The 18,098-nt window shown below is 31.9% G+C and overlaps 2 protein-coding genes across 2 annotated transcripts in view; one reads left to right on the forward strand and one right to left on the reverse strand.

Annotated features, from left to right (window-relative positions):
- LOC108737550 (acetyl-coenzyme A synthetase) overlaps positions 1-1,113 on the reverse strand; it is an 11,447-nt gene extending 10,334 nt beyond the window's left edge. The window contains exon 1 of the mRNA XM_018470449.1: positions 652-1,113. Coding sequence (XP_018325951.1) covers positions 652-962 — 311 coding nt within the window. The 5' untranslated portion in view covers positions 963-1,113. The remainder of the gene's footprint in view (positions 1-651) is intronic.
- A 228-nt stretch (positions 1,114-1,341) lies between these two features.
- Positions 1,342-18,098, forward strand: part of LOC108737506 — a 33,384-nt gene continuing 16,627 nt past the window's right edge. The window contains exons 1-7 of the mRNA XM_025975606.1: positions 1,342-1,450; positions 5,950-6,119; positions 6,338-6,539; positions 13,944-14,224; positions 14,285-14,422; positions 15,551-15,708; positions 16,370-16,611. Coding sequence (XP_025831391.1) covers positions 6,398-6,539; positions 13,944-14,224; positions 14,285-14,422; positions 15,551-15,708; positions 16,370-16,611 — 961 coding nt within the window. The 5' untranslated portion in view covers positions 1,342-1,450; positions 5,950-6,119; positions 6,338-6,397. The remainder of the gene's footprint in view (positions 1,451-5,949; positions 6,120-6,337; positions 6,540-13,943; positions 14,225-14,284; positions 14,423-15,550; positions 15,709-16,369; positions 16,612-18,098) is intronic.

Genomic DNA, 18,098 nt, shown 5'->3' on the forward strand with positions numbered 1-18,098 from the left:
GTGGAATTACATAATTAATAAAGAACATTTCAACACTTTCTGACTGTTTTTAATTAAAAATATATTGGTATTTTTTTACTCTTACATTGTGATTTTATATTTAAAAAAATTGCATATAGAAGTTTTACGACCATTCATTGTACAATTGTACAATTTTGGTTACAATAGCTTAATGTTTTATGCATTTGACCTCATATTAAAATATTGACGTAGATTCCAAGCTGTTGCTATACATAAAAATAGTTTTAATTTATCCTATGTTTCGATAATCATTATAAATGTACCTACTTTGTAAATATAATAAATTTAGCTTTGAGCAGCAGATTTTATTTGTAGGTAATTTTCAACAATTTATATTAAAAACATGATACTTTTTGAAAATTAATTACAAAGTTGTTTTGATGTTGAATCATTTACATTTATAAATCAGTAGAAACAATTTTTGAAAAAGCAATGTCAGTTTGCAGTCAATACTTATTCTGGACTAAACAAAATGTTTTAGAAACAAAGAAGCCTGAATTCCTAATAACTGCAAGCATATCAAAGTAGGCCGTATTTATTCAAAAAATATCTGAACGAATAATGTTTTAATGTTATTAAAAGTAAGAAAACAAAAGTAACAAAGTACTTATTGTTGACAAAAATACTAACCAGTAGTATGCTACTTTGTCACCGTATCCTCTTTGAACAATTCTGTCTAATACGTTGTAACATATATTGGTTGTGGCTCCGTCAAACCATTTGGTGTAAATAGGCCCTTTTCTGATATCAAAGTTATATCTAAAAAAGTTATCATACTCTACTGGCGTTTCCCAATGAAATTGTTTGATTATTTCTCCCCAGAAGGCTTCTGGGTTATCCAGGGACTGAAGGTACATTTCACGGTATTGAGAAAAAGAGTTAATGTAAGCATTTTTCGAAAAATTCGGATTAGGATAATACACTTTCGTTTCAGACGGCATGTTAAACCGTTGGTATGCAAAAATAAATTACACTGTACGGTAGATAGGTCACTTGCGCGGAACAGATTATCACATTGAAACGTTTTCCACGGCCCGCTATCAACGAAATTGTGCGGTCGATTTTGTTTTCTCTTCCTGCGCGCTTCAATTTATACTGGTGCGCGAACCATGAAGTAGCAGAGCAGCAGTTCAAATTATCTAGATTATGTTTTTGATAATTTCAAAATTACAGTAGATACTAAAGTAATAAATGAAACATTAGCGAAACTAAGTAATATTAATTCATAATTGAAGGTGCTCATCATATGTATTGTTAAGAGGAAAGGTTTTAAAAACATTTTTAAAATTATTAATAATTCAAAACTATATTGCTTTGGTATTTTCATAAATACAAGTTAAAGTAACTTGAAGAAGTTTTTATATTCTAAATTCCAAATATGGACGGATGGTACCGTTGGTGGACGATGCATAACACATATCGAACCAAGGTATTCCTTCATACAGTTATCCTATGATTCCGTCGGCGGGCGTTTAACCACAGTCACACCTCTGTGTATGACTGAATCTAACGAGAAGCGATTGGTGATTTTTTAATTAAAATCTGAATATCGAACAAAAATGCACAATTTGGTAAACCTGTGGAGCATATTTTTAAAGTGAAACTTTTATTACATCGCCTTAATTTTTTTGTCCATCTATCGCATGCCGCATTACAGCATTTATATTCTCACTCATTCGGGCAAGTGCGTGACAATTACATTTATAGACTGTGAAACTCAAAGCGAAGATGAGATTATTGATATAAGTGCGAAATGATTCTATGATTTAAATAAATATTGTTCTCAGTTTTTAATGCATCTATCATTTGAATGATTGTATTTACTATGTATTCCGTACACTCATACGGAGATTAAAATTAAAATTTATAGTTGGATGTCTTGCTACTATTGATTTCTCATTATCATTCCCATTTTCCAATCATTAAGGTAATATTAAGAACGCGATTTTAATTTTAATATTCTAAATCGAATAATTTTCCGAAAATTTACAGTTAAATGCCTACAATCCAAAAATTTTGACTTGCATCGTGGTTTCATAAAACCACACAATTGTTTTTTTTTTCAATCACGTGTATCCGAAAATTTCACATGCTTCTTTTAAGACTGTCTCAAGCCAACTAATGAAAAACTTGAATAAAGCGTAACACCCTTCAAATTGCATTTATTGGACTTTATTATTTAAAACATTGGAGATGTTTGTATGAATTTTTACTAAGATTCATAATTGATTTAACTGAAAATGTTAATTGGATTTAACCACTATGAGGTTAATAATTTTATAATCCAATGAATGAAAGTAATAGATAACTCAATTTTGATATGTTGCTCATTCTAACTTATTTCAGGATAAACAAAAGATATTTTCGTTTTATTCAATGATTTCTGGCGGTCGATTCAAGTAAACATGGATTCGGTTGTATAAAATATTCATTAATTTGATTAATGTTTGTGGTTACAAATACTCAATATAGCTAATTGAATTATTATTTTACACAGTTGAGCCAGGTAATTGTCACAGTCAATGTGATTTATTTTTAATTGAATCGTTCTGCTCAAGTTAAATCAAATTTTGTTTCTTAACCAATTTAGTGAAGCTTAGAATTTACAGATTTAGTAAATAATTTAGACGATTCAACTGATAGATGATATCAAATGCATCGGGTTGTCATTCTATCAATACATTAACAAAAAAGTGGAGAGTAAATGGTATTATTTTCAACAGTAAAAATTAAAATAGTTGCAACAATTACTGATTGTAGAATTGTCTACAAGTGAAAAAAAATAATTGGATAGAATACTTTAGAGTAGTAAAATTTACTATCAACAATAGCAGTAGTATTTTTTACTAATATTCTCTATTATTTCTTAAACTATTTCAATTTAGTTAAATGAACTCTTACCCATCAGTAACAAATAATTTTCATTACTTTACTGTTTATTAATAGTTTCATCAATACAATACAATTAACGTAAACGTATTATTGTAATTTTAATCTAGAAGGATTTAATGTTAATGTGTAAGGCTTAGCGCGCACTGCGATGTTTTAGTCGCGAAAATGTAACACAGGCTAGTAAATGCAAGTGCGCGTATATACGACTAAATAATCGCCGCGATTAAAAAGACGCAACCGAACCTATTTGTATTTTGTATTGTACCTATTCGAAATTTAAAAAAATGCCCTTTTACTAATCCTTTATTTATGATAGGATGGACCCAACACTTTTCTTCTGTTTCCTTTTTGAATTGTTAGCTCTAATTCGTAATAACAATATCACTATAAGCGTTGTTTCTGTGATGTACATGTTGAAACTGACTAAAGGCTGTGATTATTCTGTCGCTAGTGATGTTAGAGGCAAGTTAAGAGACTTGGTATTGCTGTGACAAAATAGCTGGTATTTTCAATGCAAAATTGGCATGTTATACATATAGACCCGGCATAACGTTTTGCTAAGTTTACGGAATACAAAGTATCATCAGTATTACTTGATAAGGTTTTTGCTTAAGTTTAAGAATAGTATTCCAATAAAATAAAATTGGATATAATATACAATATAAACCATTCAATAAATATATAATTAATCAGTGATAAAATAGATGGCAGGGTTAATTAATTTGGTCAATATTCAGAACTTGGTATGTTTGCCTACCAAGATAGTAGTGACTTGGTAGATGGTACAAATCTTGAAAAACCAGTACATATGTNACGCGTTCCGACTGTTTAACAGTTACCAGAACGCGTTGCGAGCGTTTAAAAACAGCCAGAACGCGTTCTGTGCGTTTGAAGGCAGCCAGAACGCGTTGTGGCCGTTTTTTCCGGCCACTGAACGTTTTCGGTCTTCGGGCCTAACACATATACCAAGAAATTGGTACATCTAGCATCGCTGTCGGTCGTCACTGCGCACTGTTTTTGCTTTCTGCGGCTAAAATATCGTAGTGCGTAATAGACCTAAAGGTAATTTAATTTTTATGTAAAAATGTACAGAGTGGGCAAATTTCAAAGTTTGTATAAGACCATTAGGTACCACTTTTAGGGTTGGACTTACATGTTAAACCATAGAAACCTTCAACGTAATTGCTCCTTTCTACCTTATAATTTTAACTATATTTAATAGCCTTTATATCTTCGGATAGTGAAGTGATTTTAAATATACTGGCATCAGTTGATATATACAGTCATACATGACATTAATTGCTACACTATCGTCTTGTCGTGTTATAAAACGGCATGATTTGTCAATTATTGCAATGTTTCTACTATAAAAAAAAATAAGAAAATTATAATAGGAATGTCTTTTTTTGACAATTTACCCACGTGGTGATTTCACTTAACCCCCTTACATCTAATGTTTCAAAAAATTACTACAACAGTATATTAACAATATTCAAAATTTAAATAAATTGGTACATTGTATAAAAAAATAGCTATATAAGTATATACATAAGATACAATACAATTTTTCTAAACTTGACTAAACTATAAGTGATAGTCTGTAAGTATAGACTACTGAGTTTTACGGGATAGTTAACCATTTTGATATCATTACTAATAACGACATTAAAATATTATACTGGGATTAATCGTATTTTTATATGCTTGATTTTTTAGATTGTTTGTTAAGCAATTTGTATAATTAAATTAATCGTCTGATTTTACAAGGACCACGAGTTTTTATAACGCAATTAGGAAAATCCAAGAATCACATACGATGAGCAAAGTTTACACAAATATATACCAGAAATTCTAAGAAATCATTACTTGTAATCAAAATTTCACGCAGTTATAGTCTGCCAAAAAATATCACGTTATACTCCAAAGTATAAACAAAAAACATTTTAAGGTCAATGAAATAATTTGTAGAATAAATAATGATTGTGTATAGAGTTGATTTTAAAATAAAAGATATTTATCTTTATCAAAGTGGTTTTTGAAACGTGTATCACTTTTAATTATTTGCAAGAAATCGAAGATCGGCTTTTTATAGACTCTTGCATCCTATTTGACCTCTATATTACTTATGAAAATTACAATTTAACTATTTGTGATATATAGAATATAGACTATAATCTAGGTCTATTTCTACTCTTGTTGACTCCTGTTTCTGCCTCTATTATGTCTTTGATTAGACCTTCATGCCTGAGAAGGTGTCCTACTAACCTATCTCGCCTATTTTTTGTTGACTTCCATAGAGTCCTTTGTTCTCTTATTCTTTCTAATAGCTCTTCATTTTTAACCTTCTCTAACCACGGTATCCTCATCATTCACCTGTAACACCACATTGCGAACGCTTCTAACCTTTTGTTTTCAGCCGCGCCCACCGGCCATGTTTCGCTCCCGTATAGCGCCGCGCTCCAAACATACACTTTTAACAACCTTTTTCAAATTTCTAAATTAACCGTTTTCGAGCATAGAAGTGACTTCTTTTTATTGAAGGCAATACGACCCTACGCTATCCTGCTTTATATCCTTACTACTCCTGTCGTCCTGACTTATTTGACTTCGTAGATATCTAAAATCAGCCACTTCTTCTAATTTTTCGTCTCCTACCTTTATTTTCGCTCTTTCCCTACTTTTTCTTCCTTTGCATACCAATATTTTAGTTTTACTTTTATTTATTTACTGCTCTTTCCGTCCTAACTTATCTGACACCTAAAATCGTCTACTTTTTGTAATTTTTCGTCTCCTATCTTTATATTCGCTCTTTCCCTACTTTTTCTTCCCTTGCATACCAGTATTTTTGTTTTACTTTTATTTATTTTCCTACAATACTGTTTTGTCAATACGGCTTCTATTTTATTTGAAGCTTCACTAATTCCTTCTTGCTAGATGCTAATACTACTATATCATCTGCAAATCTAAGCGTACTAATCTTTTGTCCATGAAATGCATCTTCAATTAATAACATTATTAATTCTATTTGACATATAGAACATTTGAAAAATCGGAGTATGCGCTCCTCTGACTATTGATTGATATGCAGTTTCAATGCGGTTTACATAAAGCGACCTATATGAGCTTGGAAGGGTAGTGAAACAACAGAATATCGATTTGTTTTCATTTAAAAACACTAACAGAAACAGCGAAACATCTAGGCAAAGGTAAGCTGAAAATATTTTAAATAAAATATTTCTAAATTACAATTACACCTACTTTTGTTCAGAACCTATCCAGCAAATTTACCTAATTCCTTGCTATTTTCTATATTTAAAATCCGTGCATAAACAAATTTTAATAGTGGTAGAGTATTGAGTGCCTATACAAAAACAATGTTGATACATATTTTGATTTATTTGATCACAAACCACACTATTTTTAGGAAAAAGTGATGAAATCCCTTTAATGGAATTAATCGTACTTAAAAGACATATTACTAGCGATGGGAAAAGGTGATTATGAAAGTTTATGCGCCCACTGGGCATTAGGAGGGTTGATCTTGGTTGCTCTTGCCTCCTCAGAGTACTCAGGAGCCGGTACTACAGCGGCATTGCCTATTTCAGCAATAGCAGCAATATTAACAGGTAAATACATATATTGAATGTGATTTATAATTTGTATGAAGAGTCGAAGTACGATAATTGTAAACGATTAACGGAAACCTTATGTGGATAAGGCTAGTAGAGTCAGTAGAACAAAGGATGTATACCTACAAGCTTCAAATGAACTTAGTATAGTAAAGTAGTGATAAACAATTACAAATAAACCTAAAGGCCTTAAAATGAATTTAAAAATTAAGTGCTAATTAAATGCCTCAGTAAATAAAATGTTTCAATTTATTTTTATTCAATTAGATATTATTACTTATCGCTACACTGCTTTGCTGTATATGTTACTGGAAATGTATGAAATCCGCCATTGTATACAATTCCTAGGAAATAAATTATATAAGATACATTTCCTAGGAAATCTATACATTTCCTAAATAACAATCGAAAATGTACTACAGGTAATACTAAATAGACAATAATACGACAGGCTCCTTGGAGATGTACCTATATCCATTGATGAGGTCATTGTTTAGATACGGAGATTTATGACAGACTGGAGTTTCTTTCATGCCCCTGCTCATTGGAGGCGGGCGGATATGCTAGATGTTAGAATGATGTGACGGGGTTATCTTTGTTTCAGCAAACATGATGACCTTAAATTTTTTGTATCATGTAGAGGTGATAATTCCGATCATAAATATATACATATATTTATATATGTATATGTTGCGTGCGAAGATAATAATGAAGTATACTTTTCGAATTCAATATTCCAACATATCAGTCATGTATGTATCAGGATAGGGGCATTACAGAAAATCCCGTCTGTTATAAATCTACTTAATAACCATACATTAACGTCACTAATGCATATACATTTTCAAACCTAACCTAACCAAACAATGTCAGCGATGCATATACATCAGGCGATCGCACTAGAACCGCGTAAACAGATAACGTGTTTTATTCATTTTCATTATACATTTCCTAGTACAATATCGGAATTTCATACAATCCGTAGGAAATGTATACATTTCCCAGGATATATATGTATTAAAAAATCTTTGAAACAATATTTCATAGATTTCCTAGATTTCATATATTTCCGATACATTTACATATGTATATAGCTAGCAGAACAGGCGATATTTAAAAAAAAGACGAGAGTTTATAGGTGTACACGCGAAGAAACTTCTTTAAATTGTATATTATAGTATTCTTTAAATTGACTTATATAACTATTGCACTAATTAATTACTAAAAACCAAAAAAATACAACTTTATTTCGAGTGGACGAATGCGAAATATTAGTTTAGTTTTGTTAAAAATTTTTACGCTTGCATATTCAATACATATACAGTACAACTCAGGCGCGATCTGCTGACAATTTGTCGAAATGGCAATCTTCGGATTAGCGGTTGCTACTAACAGGCTAGCTTCTGAAGCCTGTTAAAATGATTCCTTTTAGACATATCCACCAGGAATCACACGTGGTACGTGACGCGTGACGTTACACATTTCGGTTTAATACCCTAGTAAATTGCCTTCCCACCTTCGATAAAGATGTTTCACTTTAAAAAAAGGCCATTACTTTTTTATTAGGATATAATTAAAATTTAGTTTTTCAGTTTAAAGTTAGCATGTAAAAAGATCACAATTTTTTTTACTAAAGCTTTTAATTAGCATTTACTTTTTTCATTCAGTTAGATCTACTTTTGACTTTTTAGCATTCTGATCTGAGTTCGCCTGCAGCTAACATAAGAGGCTATATATTTTAAAAAAGGGAGCAATAATCTTTTTTACTGGAACATTTACTTTGTATGCAAATTATTTTAATTCGATTAGATTTATTTTTAATTGTTTATTATTATTCTGCTCTGCTGAATTTAGCAGAACAAGCGATATTTTGAAAAATAACCGAGCAATGAATTTTTTATTGGGACATTTTATTAGCATTATATTAGCACATAATTATTAGGTACACCATCTTTTGTTCTGTTGACTTTGCTCTCCTAGTTCTACGGATATGGAAACCTTAGAAGTAGGTTTTCAGGTAGATAATAATATAATTATTCAAAATTCAAGAATACCTACGCCGTCAAAATAAAACGGATAGGAATGTTAGTAACATAAAACTGACTATCTACTTGACCATCAAAATGTACACAAATAAATACTAAATATAGAAAACGAGTAATAAAGAGGAGAAGATCAATTCAATGAAATACCGACAATAATAATCTGATGAAATAGTGAGTTTAGTGTTTACTGTTAGGCCAAGATCTCAATAGAAATAAAAAAAAATCACAAAGAATATAAAAATATACAAACATTATAAAAAGTTTATCACGACAATCAGGGGGTAGGAATTATACGTACAATATCAAACCATTGGAAATTAAAAAGGTCATTTCAAATAAAAAAAAAGTAAAGATCAAGTTTTGATTCTTCTAAGCCTTGATTTTTTAAGCTGACCGATTGTCAGTTGAAATAGTAAAACAGAACAGAACCAGCTCACTTATATCGAATTTTATTTGGCATTGTTTAGCAATAGAACTTTTTAATTAGTAAAATCAAACACGAAATACCACTTTAAATTTTGAACTCGTATGTAAAATATGTTTGTTTAAAGTAACTATTTTTATTTTATATGAGTTAAAGTTTTTTTTTAATGTTATTACAAAGTTCTAATCTTATGGCCATTTCTTTTTAAGTATAATTTATAACAGTGTAGTTTAAGTTCTTTGAGAAATTAATTTTAGTAAAACGTGTAATCTTCAAAAATCACTACCACAGCCGGTTGTGCGTTAACGGAAATGTGGTAACCTTAGCTTGACATAATTTCATTTTATTGAAGGTGCCCCACCAGAAGCTTGCGGGGTCTTAATTTTTAAATATAAAAAAAAACACAAATGCTATTTTAAAAGGCTACTAACCATCATCATACAATCACAACGATTTCTTTTTGGAGTAGTTTTGAAACTTTCAAAATTTATTTCACTTCTTATATTAACAGTTTTCATCAAGTATGGTATACTCATACTGTAGTTTGAATTTTAATGTAACATGATTGAAGAATTACTGATTTACATATCACGTAAACTTTATTAAAATACAAACTTTAACTGTTTTAATATATCTGTACCATTGTTTTGAAAGTTATTTCAACACAACGATCCTTCCTAGACATAAATCTGTAATAACCTTCCTGTTGGAGCAATCAATTTTTGATAAAAGTATTTTTTCAATGTAGATAATTGTTTTGTAAATGTTTAGAGCTAATACAAAAATATATTACCAGCAATAGATATCTAATCAAATTCTGCATAAAAAAAGCTTAATTGATTATATTTATAAGTTTTGTTAACGTGCGTTAGCGTGCTAGGCCTAAAACCCATGTCTAGCTGTTTGAGGTTGTCATTTTGTTATAAACGTGGATACACTTTATTACATACTCCATACATACAAATAAAATTGAAGTATCTGTAATATTGAAATAATTGCATTTCTTAAACATATGTAAGTAATTAGAAGCTATTAAGTCAAAAAGGATTCCTAAAAATCTGTCTGGTTGCCTGTACGGATTATTCTTCAAAACGGTTGAACTGATTTCGATGGCAGTTTAAGACATGGCAGAGAGAATGCAATCAGGAGTAGTGACGAGCAAAATTGATCTTGGTCTTACAGTGTTGGACTTGGTCTTGCGAAAAAGTTGATATTTGCCTTTTCGGTGTATTTTCATATGTAGGATTATTATCTTACAAATCGCAGTTACACCTGTTTGTGTACCACAATTTATATGCATATTGAATTCGTCATAAAAAGTAATTGCCAAACGACCAACAGGAGACGGGCTACTAAGGACAAATAGGGAGGTAGGGAGAGGGAAATTTTGGTAACCATCCTCAATATTTCCCACAAAAAATCCCCGGCGTTTCGACCCTAATTCGTCCAAATACCACTCATTGTTATTTTGAAATTCTAAAAATGCAGTTATACTTATGTAATATTATTATTTTCTATTCCTATGTTTCTATCCTTAACGTAAAGTAATATAAAGTTTATTTAATTATACGCACAAGAAACAATATAGTATTGTCCTACTTACAACATTATCAGTGGTAGCAGTGAAGATTAGCGTACACCTCTATGATTTTTCTGAAATTCTAGTGTGTTGTACTATTCGTTAGGCTGAAACTGATATTGGATCATCGTCTGATCCACGGAAAATGTGTCGGTATAGTGGTTGTTCGTCATTAAATAATAATAATAATAATAAAAAAACTTATAAATACTTGGGCTATAATCAAAGTCGAAATATAGATCATATTAAATCAGAATTATCTAACAAACACACAACTAGGCTAACCAAAATACTTAAAACACTTCTATCAGGTAGAAACAAAATTAAAGTTATTAACACATATGCTACACCAGTACTCACTTACTCCTTTGGGATAATTCGTTGGTCTGATACTGATTTAAAGTCACTTAATAGGCTAACTAGAACAAAGTACAACAAATACAACAAGCACTCTGCTGCTGAAAGGTTTACAATTAAAACACAGTAAGGAGGAAGATGGATAATCGATATTAAAAATCTACATTACAAACAGATTATTAATTTGCGGTCATATTTTAGAGCAAGAAGTGCTGATAGTCCATTACATTATTCAATTTGCGTCATTACAACCTCTGGTACATCACTATACCTTAATGATGCAGATTTTAATCCTGAGGACAATATTATGAAAGAAAAATTAAAAAATGAAATGTGGAAATCAAAAGTGCTTCATGGAATATACCCGAACCAACAACAGCAGGAACATATAGATAAAGAAACTTCTAATATGTGGTTAGAAAAAGGAAATATATTCTCAGAAACTGAGGGTTACATGATAGAGATTCAGGAAAAAATAATAAAAACAAAAAACTGAAAAATATGTTATTAAAAATCCCACAATTTCATCGGACACATGCCGAGCCTGCAACAGATTTCGCGAAACAATTGACCACATCACTGGGGGTTGGTCACTTTTAGCCCGCCGACAATACGTCGACAGACATAATAATGTTGCTTAACAGATACACTCGCTGTTAGCCCAAAAGTTCATAGACCAGATAGAGTCGTACTACAAATACAAACCACAAAATGTATTAGAAAATCACTTAGCCAAGCTTTATTGGAACAGTTAATCATAACAGACTTGATATCACACTGACCATCAAAGAAACTAAAACAAATTAGCTAATAGATGTTTCTGTACCAAACACTGAAAATCTTAAACAAAAACATATTGGAAAAGTTCTAAAATATATTCCTTTGGCAGATGAAATAAAAGAAATGTGGAATCAGAACACAGTTCGAACTATTCCAATAATAATATCATCAATAGGTGTTATACCTAAAACATTACACGCTAGCCTAGCCAAGTTGAAACTGCATAAGCTCACGTACATAAGTCTACAGAAACCAGTAATCTTTGATACATGCGGAATGGTGCGCAGATTTCTTAACAGTACTGACACATCCCCCTTTTCAGAATACACAACAGGTTAAATAAGAAGCGGAGTTTTTAATAATCACCGATCATATTTTAGGGCAAGAAGTACTGTTAGCTCTTTAAAATTTAAGAACAGAAAATTGGTTTCTATGTCATATCGCAAAAGATGTGAGTGAGGATCTTTGGCATTAGCCCGTCTTCGCTTGCTCAAAGTTACCAGTGAAAACTGAGAAGACCAGGAAAATAATAATAATAAGAAGGCTCGATCTTTGAAAATAGTCCACTTGGAGTTGATTGACTGCTACAAGTTTCTTAAATCTAATACCATTATAATGCAGTCCGATTCTTGGAAACACTTACCTAGACTTGTGGAGTCGAGTCCACGTGGATTCGAATAAATTATGAAGGTCCATCTGAAAGCTCGTACTATATATTAATAATTTCTTTAACTTTAATTTCGAAAAACCAATCACATGACCCTATTATGTAATATCTGCATGTCTTCGTTCTTTCTTCCTAATCACCATCATGAAAGTTATAGGTACTACGCGACATCCGCATAATGCGAGTTGCAGAAGTCATAGAAAAGGTCGAGAGAAAACAAGAGAAATTAGAAGAGAGAACTCTCTCTAGCTAGCCAGTTATCTCTCCTCTATAGCAATACTACCTAGCTGCAAAGCTACCTTGCTAACAAATAGCTGTAAAGCTACCTTGCTGCCAACTAGCCACGTTTTACTTGAGCTGGTGTCACGAACCAGACGATCTGTCGTCGACAAGAAATTACACCACCAGGCGACTGTATGACTGTCTCTGATGTCATACTGACGTCCCACACCGACAACAGTACTACTATTAACCACCGCTTGTCTTCCGTCGCTCACGACAACAAATTAACCGCCCTAGCGGAAACCCCGGCTTCAGAAGATTCGACGCCTTTTTTCGTGTTTCTTTTGTTACTTTTACTTCATTTGGTATTATTATTATTATTCTTATTCGTTATTCATTCATACATTAATTATGAATAGTTGGTTGTATGTTAATTAAATAAACATTGTGGTCAGTGTTCGCCAGTTTAATTTGATTTCACTGAACAACCGTTTGTCATAATCCAATAAATGAAAACTGCAATAAAACATAAATATGTATGCTTTGGTAGCAGAAACCACGTTTACTCTTTTAGCTTTAAAAAATTAAAAATTACGACGACGTGTTATTGATATCTCGCATTTCATTAATCTCAATAATACGTACAGGGTTTAAGCAACCCCCTCCTCCTCCCACTCTCACCCTTGATGTCATTTTAAATGAAGGTTGAGGGTGAAGGGGAAGGGGGTATTAAAAACTTTGGACACCTTTTAAATAACCCCCTCCCCTTCTCTCCAATTTTGCATGAAATATTTTAACCCGTCGCCCTAGTCTTAGATCTTGCAGAGTTCCATGCAATAAGATGTCGAAGGTGCGAGGAGAAAGGGGGTTATTTAAACCTTGTACATACTTTTTTAGCACACACCCCTTACTCCTCCTAATCTAACCTTACTTAAATGATTTGGGAGATATCGATAAACTTGTCATTCCGGAAATATTTCATGCAAGATTAGAAGGTGGGTAAGAGGGCTAGGAGGGGGTTGTTTCAATCATGTACATATTTTTAACACACATACACATACACATACACACACACACACACACACACACACCCACACCCACACCCACACCCACACCCTTGCCCCTAACCTAACCTTACCCAATAATTTGTGGGATATCAATAATACGTCGTCGTAGTTTTTATAATTTCTCAAAGCTGTAGAGAATACACTCTTGATCAGCACTACGTATAGTATAACATACTGAAATTTCAAAAAAATCGGAAAGGTGTACGCTAATCTTCACCATTACCTTGTCGCTATAATCATGTATTAATTTTAATTTTTAGCAATATCAACAATTTCTATGCCTACGGATATTGCAATCCGAAAACGAAAATTCAGCGATTTGCTGATTTTTTTAGCTGTATGGCTTAATTTGTTAGAACATATTTTATCAGCAGCGACATGTTCAAGAATGGCCAGTGCTACCATCGATTATATGACGAAGGGTTATCTTAGAGATTGGTTATTTGGCTTAGAATCGCATTCCCTTGGAGAACCGTGGCCAGATGTGATGGGATTGTTTATTATTGCTGTAACTACAGCTATGTTTATGTTAGGATTAGAAGTAATATTTTTTCTCTAACTACCTATTGCTTATTATTTAATATACGTTTTTTTTCCGTAGAAATCTTTATTATTTTCGGTTCTCTTGTACAATGGAATAATATTCACTTTCTTTTTGTTTGTTATAATTGGAAGTATGAATGTCGATATGAAGTTTTGGAACTGGGCAGAAGATTTTCATTTAAGTGGATCAAAACGTGTAAGTTCTTGTTTGTTCATCTTTTTTACTTCTACCGACAGCTTTATAAGTGGGCATATAGAATATGTACATGTGCTGCTCTCTCTATCTTTCTTAATCATTATGTTCAATTAATTTGAATTTGTGTACATGTGCCCTGAAAGCATTTAATAAGAACACTTACAGGGAACTCGATTTTTTTATAATGAATTGAAAAAACTTACTCCCTGTTTCCCTATAGGATCACCTTGTTGTGTATCTGTCTGTCCGTCAGGATAGCTTTTCGAAAATAATTATCAATTTTCAATGACATATTGAAATATTTGTAGAACTAAGTGGACGTTTCCATGCTTGTTTGTTGAAGAGCCATCATTTGCCCCCGAACATGTTGCAATTCATCCAATCATAATCAAAAAGTAAATTTCATACACATCTACAAAATATTTACAATTGTTGTTATAAATGTAAAAAGACAAGTGTCCTCACATCCAGTCTCGTTATCTATCGTAGAAATCTTACGTTACGTGACCTTTACCTGTTTACAATTAATGAACTTAGTTCAGGTATTGCGATAAATGTGAATTATTCCATTTTTGTAAATATTGTGAATAGTATAAAGCTTAAATGTATTAAGGAGGTTCGCGTAATTTCTCCAAAATTGATTTATTCATGGTACTTGAGTTTGTGACAAATGATGATAATATAAATGCCGAAGAAGAACGCTAAGGTGACAGGAAATTAGAGTTCATACAAGCGTTCTGAATCTCAGTGGTTTTCAAAACGCTGACGCTGTAGCGGTATCAAAAATGGTTTTTGGACTGTGAGAAAAAAATTTATTTACAAACTCGTATGCGTAGATTTCAAATATACGGAAAAAAAATCATATCCCAATCCAATTGTATTGATGGTCTCAGTACCACTTGTATCTTCTCTGTTTATGTCACATTTTAAATATTACCTAGTTTTTAAATTTTGATTAGAGAAACAATATTTCCATTTGATTTATTTTTGAGATATAATTTATACGAAAGTGTATTGAACAATTATATTGCTTAAATCTGAATAAATAATTGATATTGTAGTTGGTGGGTACTGGGATATAAATAGTTAATAATGCGATAATATCATATCTGTGCCTCTCTTTTTAAGGTATTAATAACTGCAGCAATATGTTCATACGCCTTTCCGAATACATTATCAAAGACTTTCAAAAAATACATGTGCCTTAAATATGCGATATTACTGGTTATCCCATTGTTTTGTTACACGATAATTATTTTCCTCTTTACTTCTATGTCTCATTATAGGTAAGTACATATATGGGGATGTATATGTAGCATCCACTTGCTATAATTGTCCATTTCGTAAACTGGATGTCCAGTTCGTCAAATGGAGCTAGACAGTATAGCAAATAATAATTTATTTCATTGTATGAACATTTTCCTTGTTCAGTTCATGGAACGAGTATAGCATTTTTTCAATCAGTCAAGCTAGACTATTTTAACATCTGAACACAGAAAGGTATTGCGAGGTTATTTTTTTTTATTTTTGAATTAAACCTAGGTGTAAAACTTTTTGAATGAATTTTAACGATGGATATTTTTTATCGAGGAACCAAACGGAACAAGATGTTTAGTACTAGTTTTTTGCAAAATTAACTAACTGGAAAAATACTACACTTATTTCATGAACTGGACAAAAGATTATCCAAATATAGTGAAATAAAATACTTATTACTACAGTATCTGGTGCCACTCACAAACTAATGGGCAATTACGCCAAGTGGGTGCGACATATATACATTCTCTTTTTGCATATTAAATTAGGAGTGGCTGCAATTGTTATTGTTTTCTTTATTTATCTTGTTTTGAGATTATATCTAATCAAAAAGAGAAGTAATTGTGGCACTGTTTCTTTACTTTAAGTTTATTTTTCTACACTTACCTGATTATCAGTTCTTTATTATAGGGAAGTAGCAGGTACTGCAATTCCTCTGGTTCGAGTGTTCGAACTAAGAGGAATTAAATGGGGAGTAACCGTTATGGCAGTTTGTACCCTGTACATAGTTTGCATAGCACTAACAGAAATAATGCCATCAGCGTATAGTCTTGTTCTGTATCTAGCAGGAAATGAATGGAATATTCTTCCATCTTCTCTTCTATATAGAAACTCAGAAAGCGGAGCTTCGGTATTAGCAATATTTATCGCAGGTAATGTAGTAAAAAGATGATTTAAGTAGATATTTTATTTTGACAAATTGTTTCCCCCCTATCAGTCACGTGAGCTCGAAACTGTTAGTACCATTGTTTCGAGTGGTGGAAATTCACTTTTGTGAACAATTTGTTTAATCGCTTTCTTTGTGTTGAAAATTGTTTATAAAATTATATTTAAAGGAATTGTTTGTAAATAGGTATGAAACACATCGTACTCTTCAGCATAAGAAATTGCTGATACTAACTACATAATACTACTTTGTCCTGTGCTGACAGCACTCATAATTTCTTTTGTATATAATATTGTGAAGAGTAGAATGCACTATTGAATCCCACAAAGTTGGAAAATCGTACCTCCTATTATTTACTCTTCATAATTTAGAATATTAGTCAATATTTGTAAAAAACTTTGTTAACGTTCACAGTTTAACCAAATTATTGTTTTCGGTAAGATGTTCTATATTGCGTACGAATTTTTATTAAAAATAAGACATAACGAAGTCCCTGCCACAACCAAAAGAAAAATGCTTGAAAAGTATACAGGCAGCTAATTTATTAAAGAAAGCCTTCTGCGGAAGAATAAACTGATATACTAATAATCTATAAGAAATTAAACTTATTATTAATTAAATTAACAATTATACCTAACAGAAGTTTTTAAGCAAATAACAGCAATTAGAAGGAAATAGATAAGTTGCTATGTTGGTACATGGCAAATTATCGTGCAAATGTGTTATTTCGTGTGTAGAGTAAGTTTTTATTACACACTTCACACGTCGAATTATCTTGAACGTAAATTAATTAAAATTAAAGGGTTATCGTAAAGATAATGATTAAGAATGTTTTCATTAATGATAATGTTATTATGTATATATTACCACATTTTAAAAATTATATCAAAATAAGTCTACAATTTTCTGAGAAAATCACGAATATAAGAGGAATCTGAAAACGTTCCTTGATTTTGACATCGTTTTTAAAATTATTACTGATAAAAAAGTACGGCATTCCCTCCCAGGTGCTGCGAATTGCTGCCCGAGCTGAAATCGTTGAACTGACTTATTCTTTTTTGACACTGCTTATTATCTTCTACTGTGTCGTAGTTTAGATCAGAGAAGAGAGACTAGTATAGAAGTCCAATTCAAATGGAGGACTAAAACGTGAGTAAGAAATTCTAAATAGAACCAGGAGATGGCGTTGCTATGAAAATGAGCGCCTCAACGCTGTATTGAGTCGGAGCAAAGAGTGAACGCAGTAATGGCAGGGGTAAATAGTAGAAGTGGTGGGATCATAGAACGCATAAGTCTTTTTCCTTTGCTGTTGTAAGCCAAGTTTGTAAAGAAAAAAAAATAAAACGGTTGATTTTCCGAAGCGACAACTACCGGTCGGATGACAGAAGCTTCGAGATTTACCGACATGTTATCCGAAACGAAGTCCGGATTATTAACCCAGCATTGGACTTCTATACTAGTCTCTCTTCTCTG

The sequence above is a fragment of the Agrilus planipennis genome, unplaced genomic scaffold, assembly GCF_000699045.2.
Source record: "Agrilus planipennis isolate EAB-ADULT unplaced genomic scaffold, Apla_2.0 scaffold139, whole genome shotgun sequence".
In the NCBI taxonomy this organism is placed as follows: Eukaryota; Metazoa; Arthropoda; class Insecta; order Coleoptera; family Buprestidae; genus Agrilus; species Agrilus planipennis.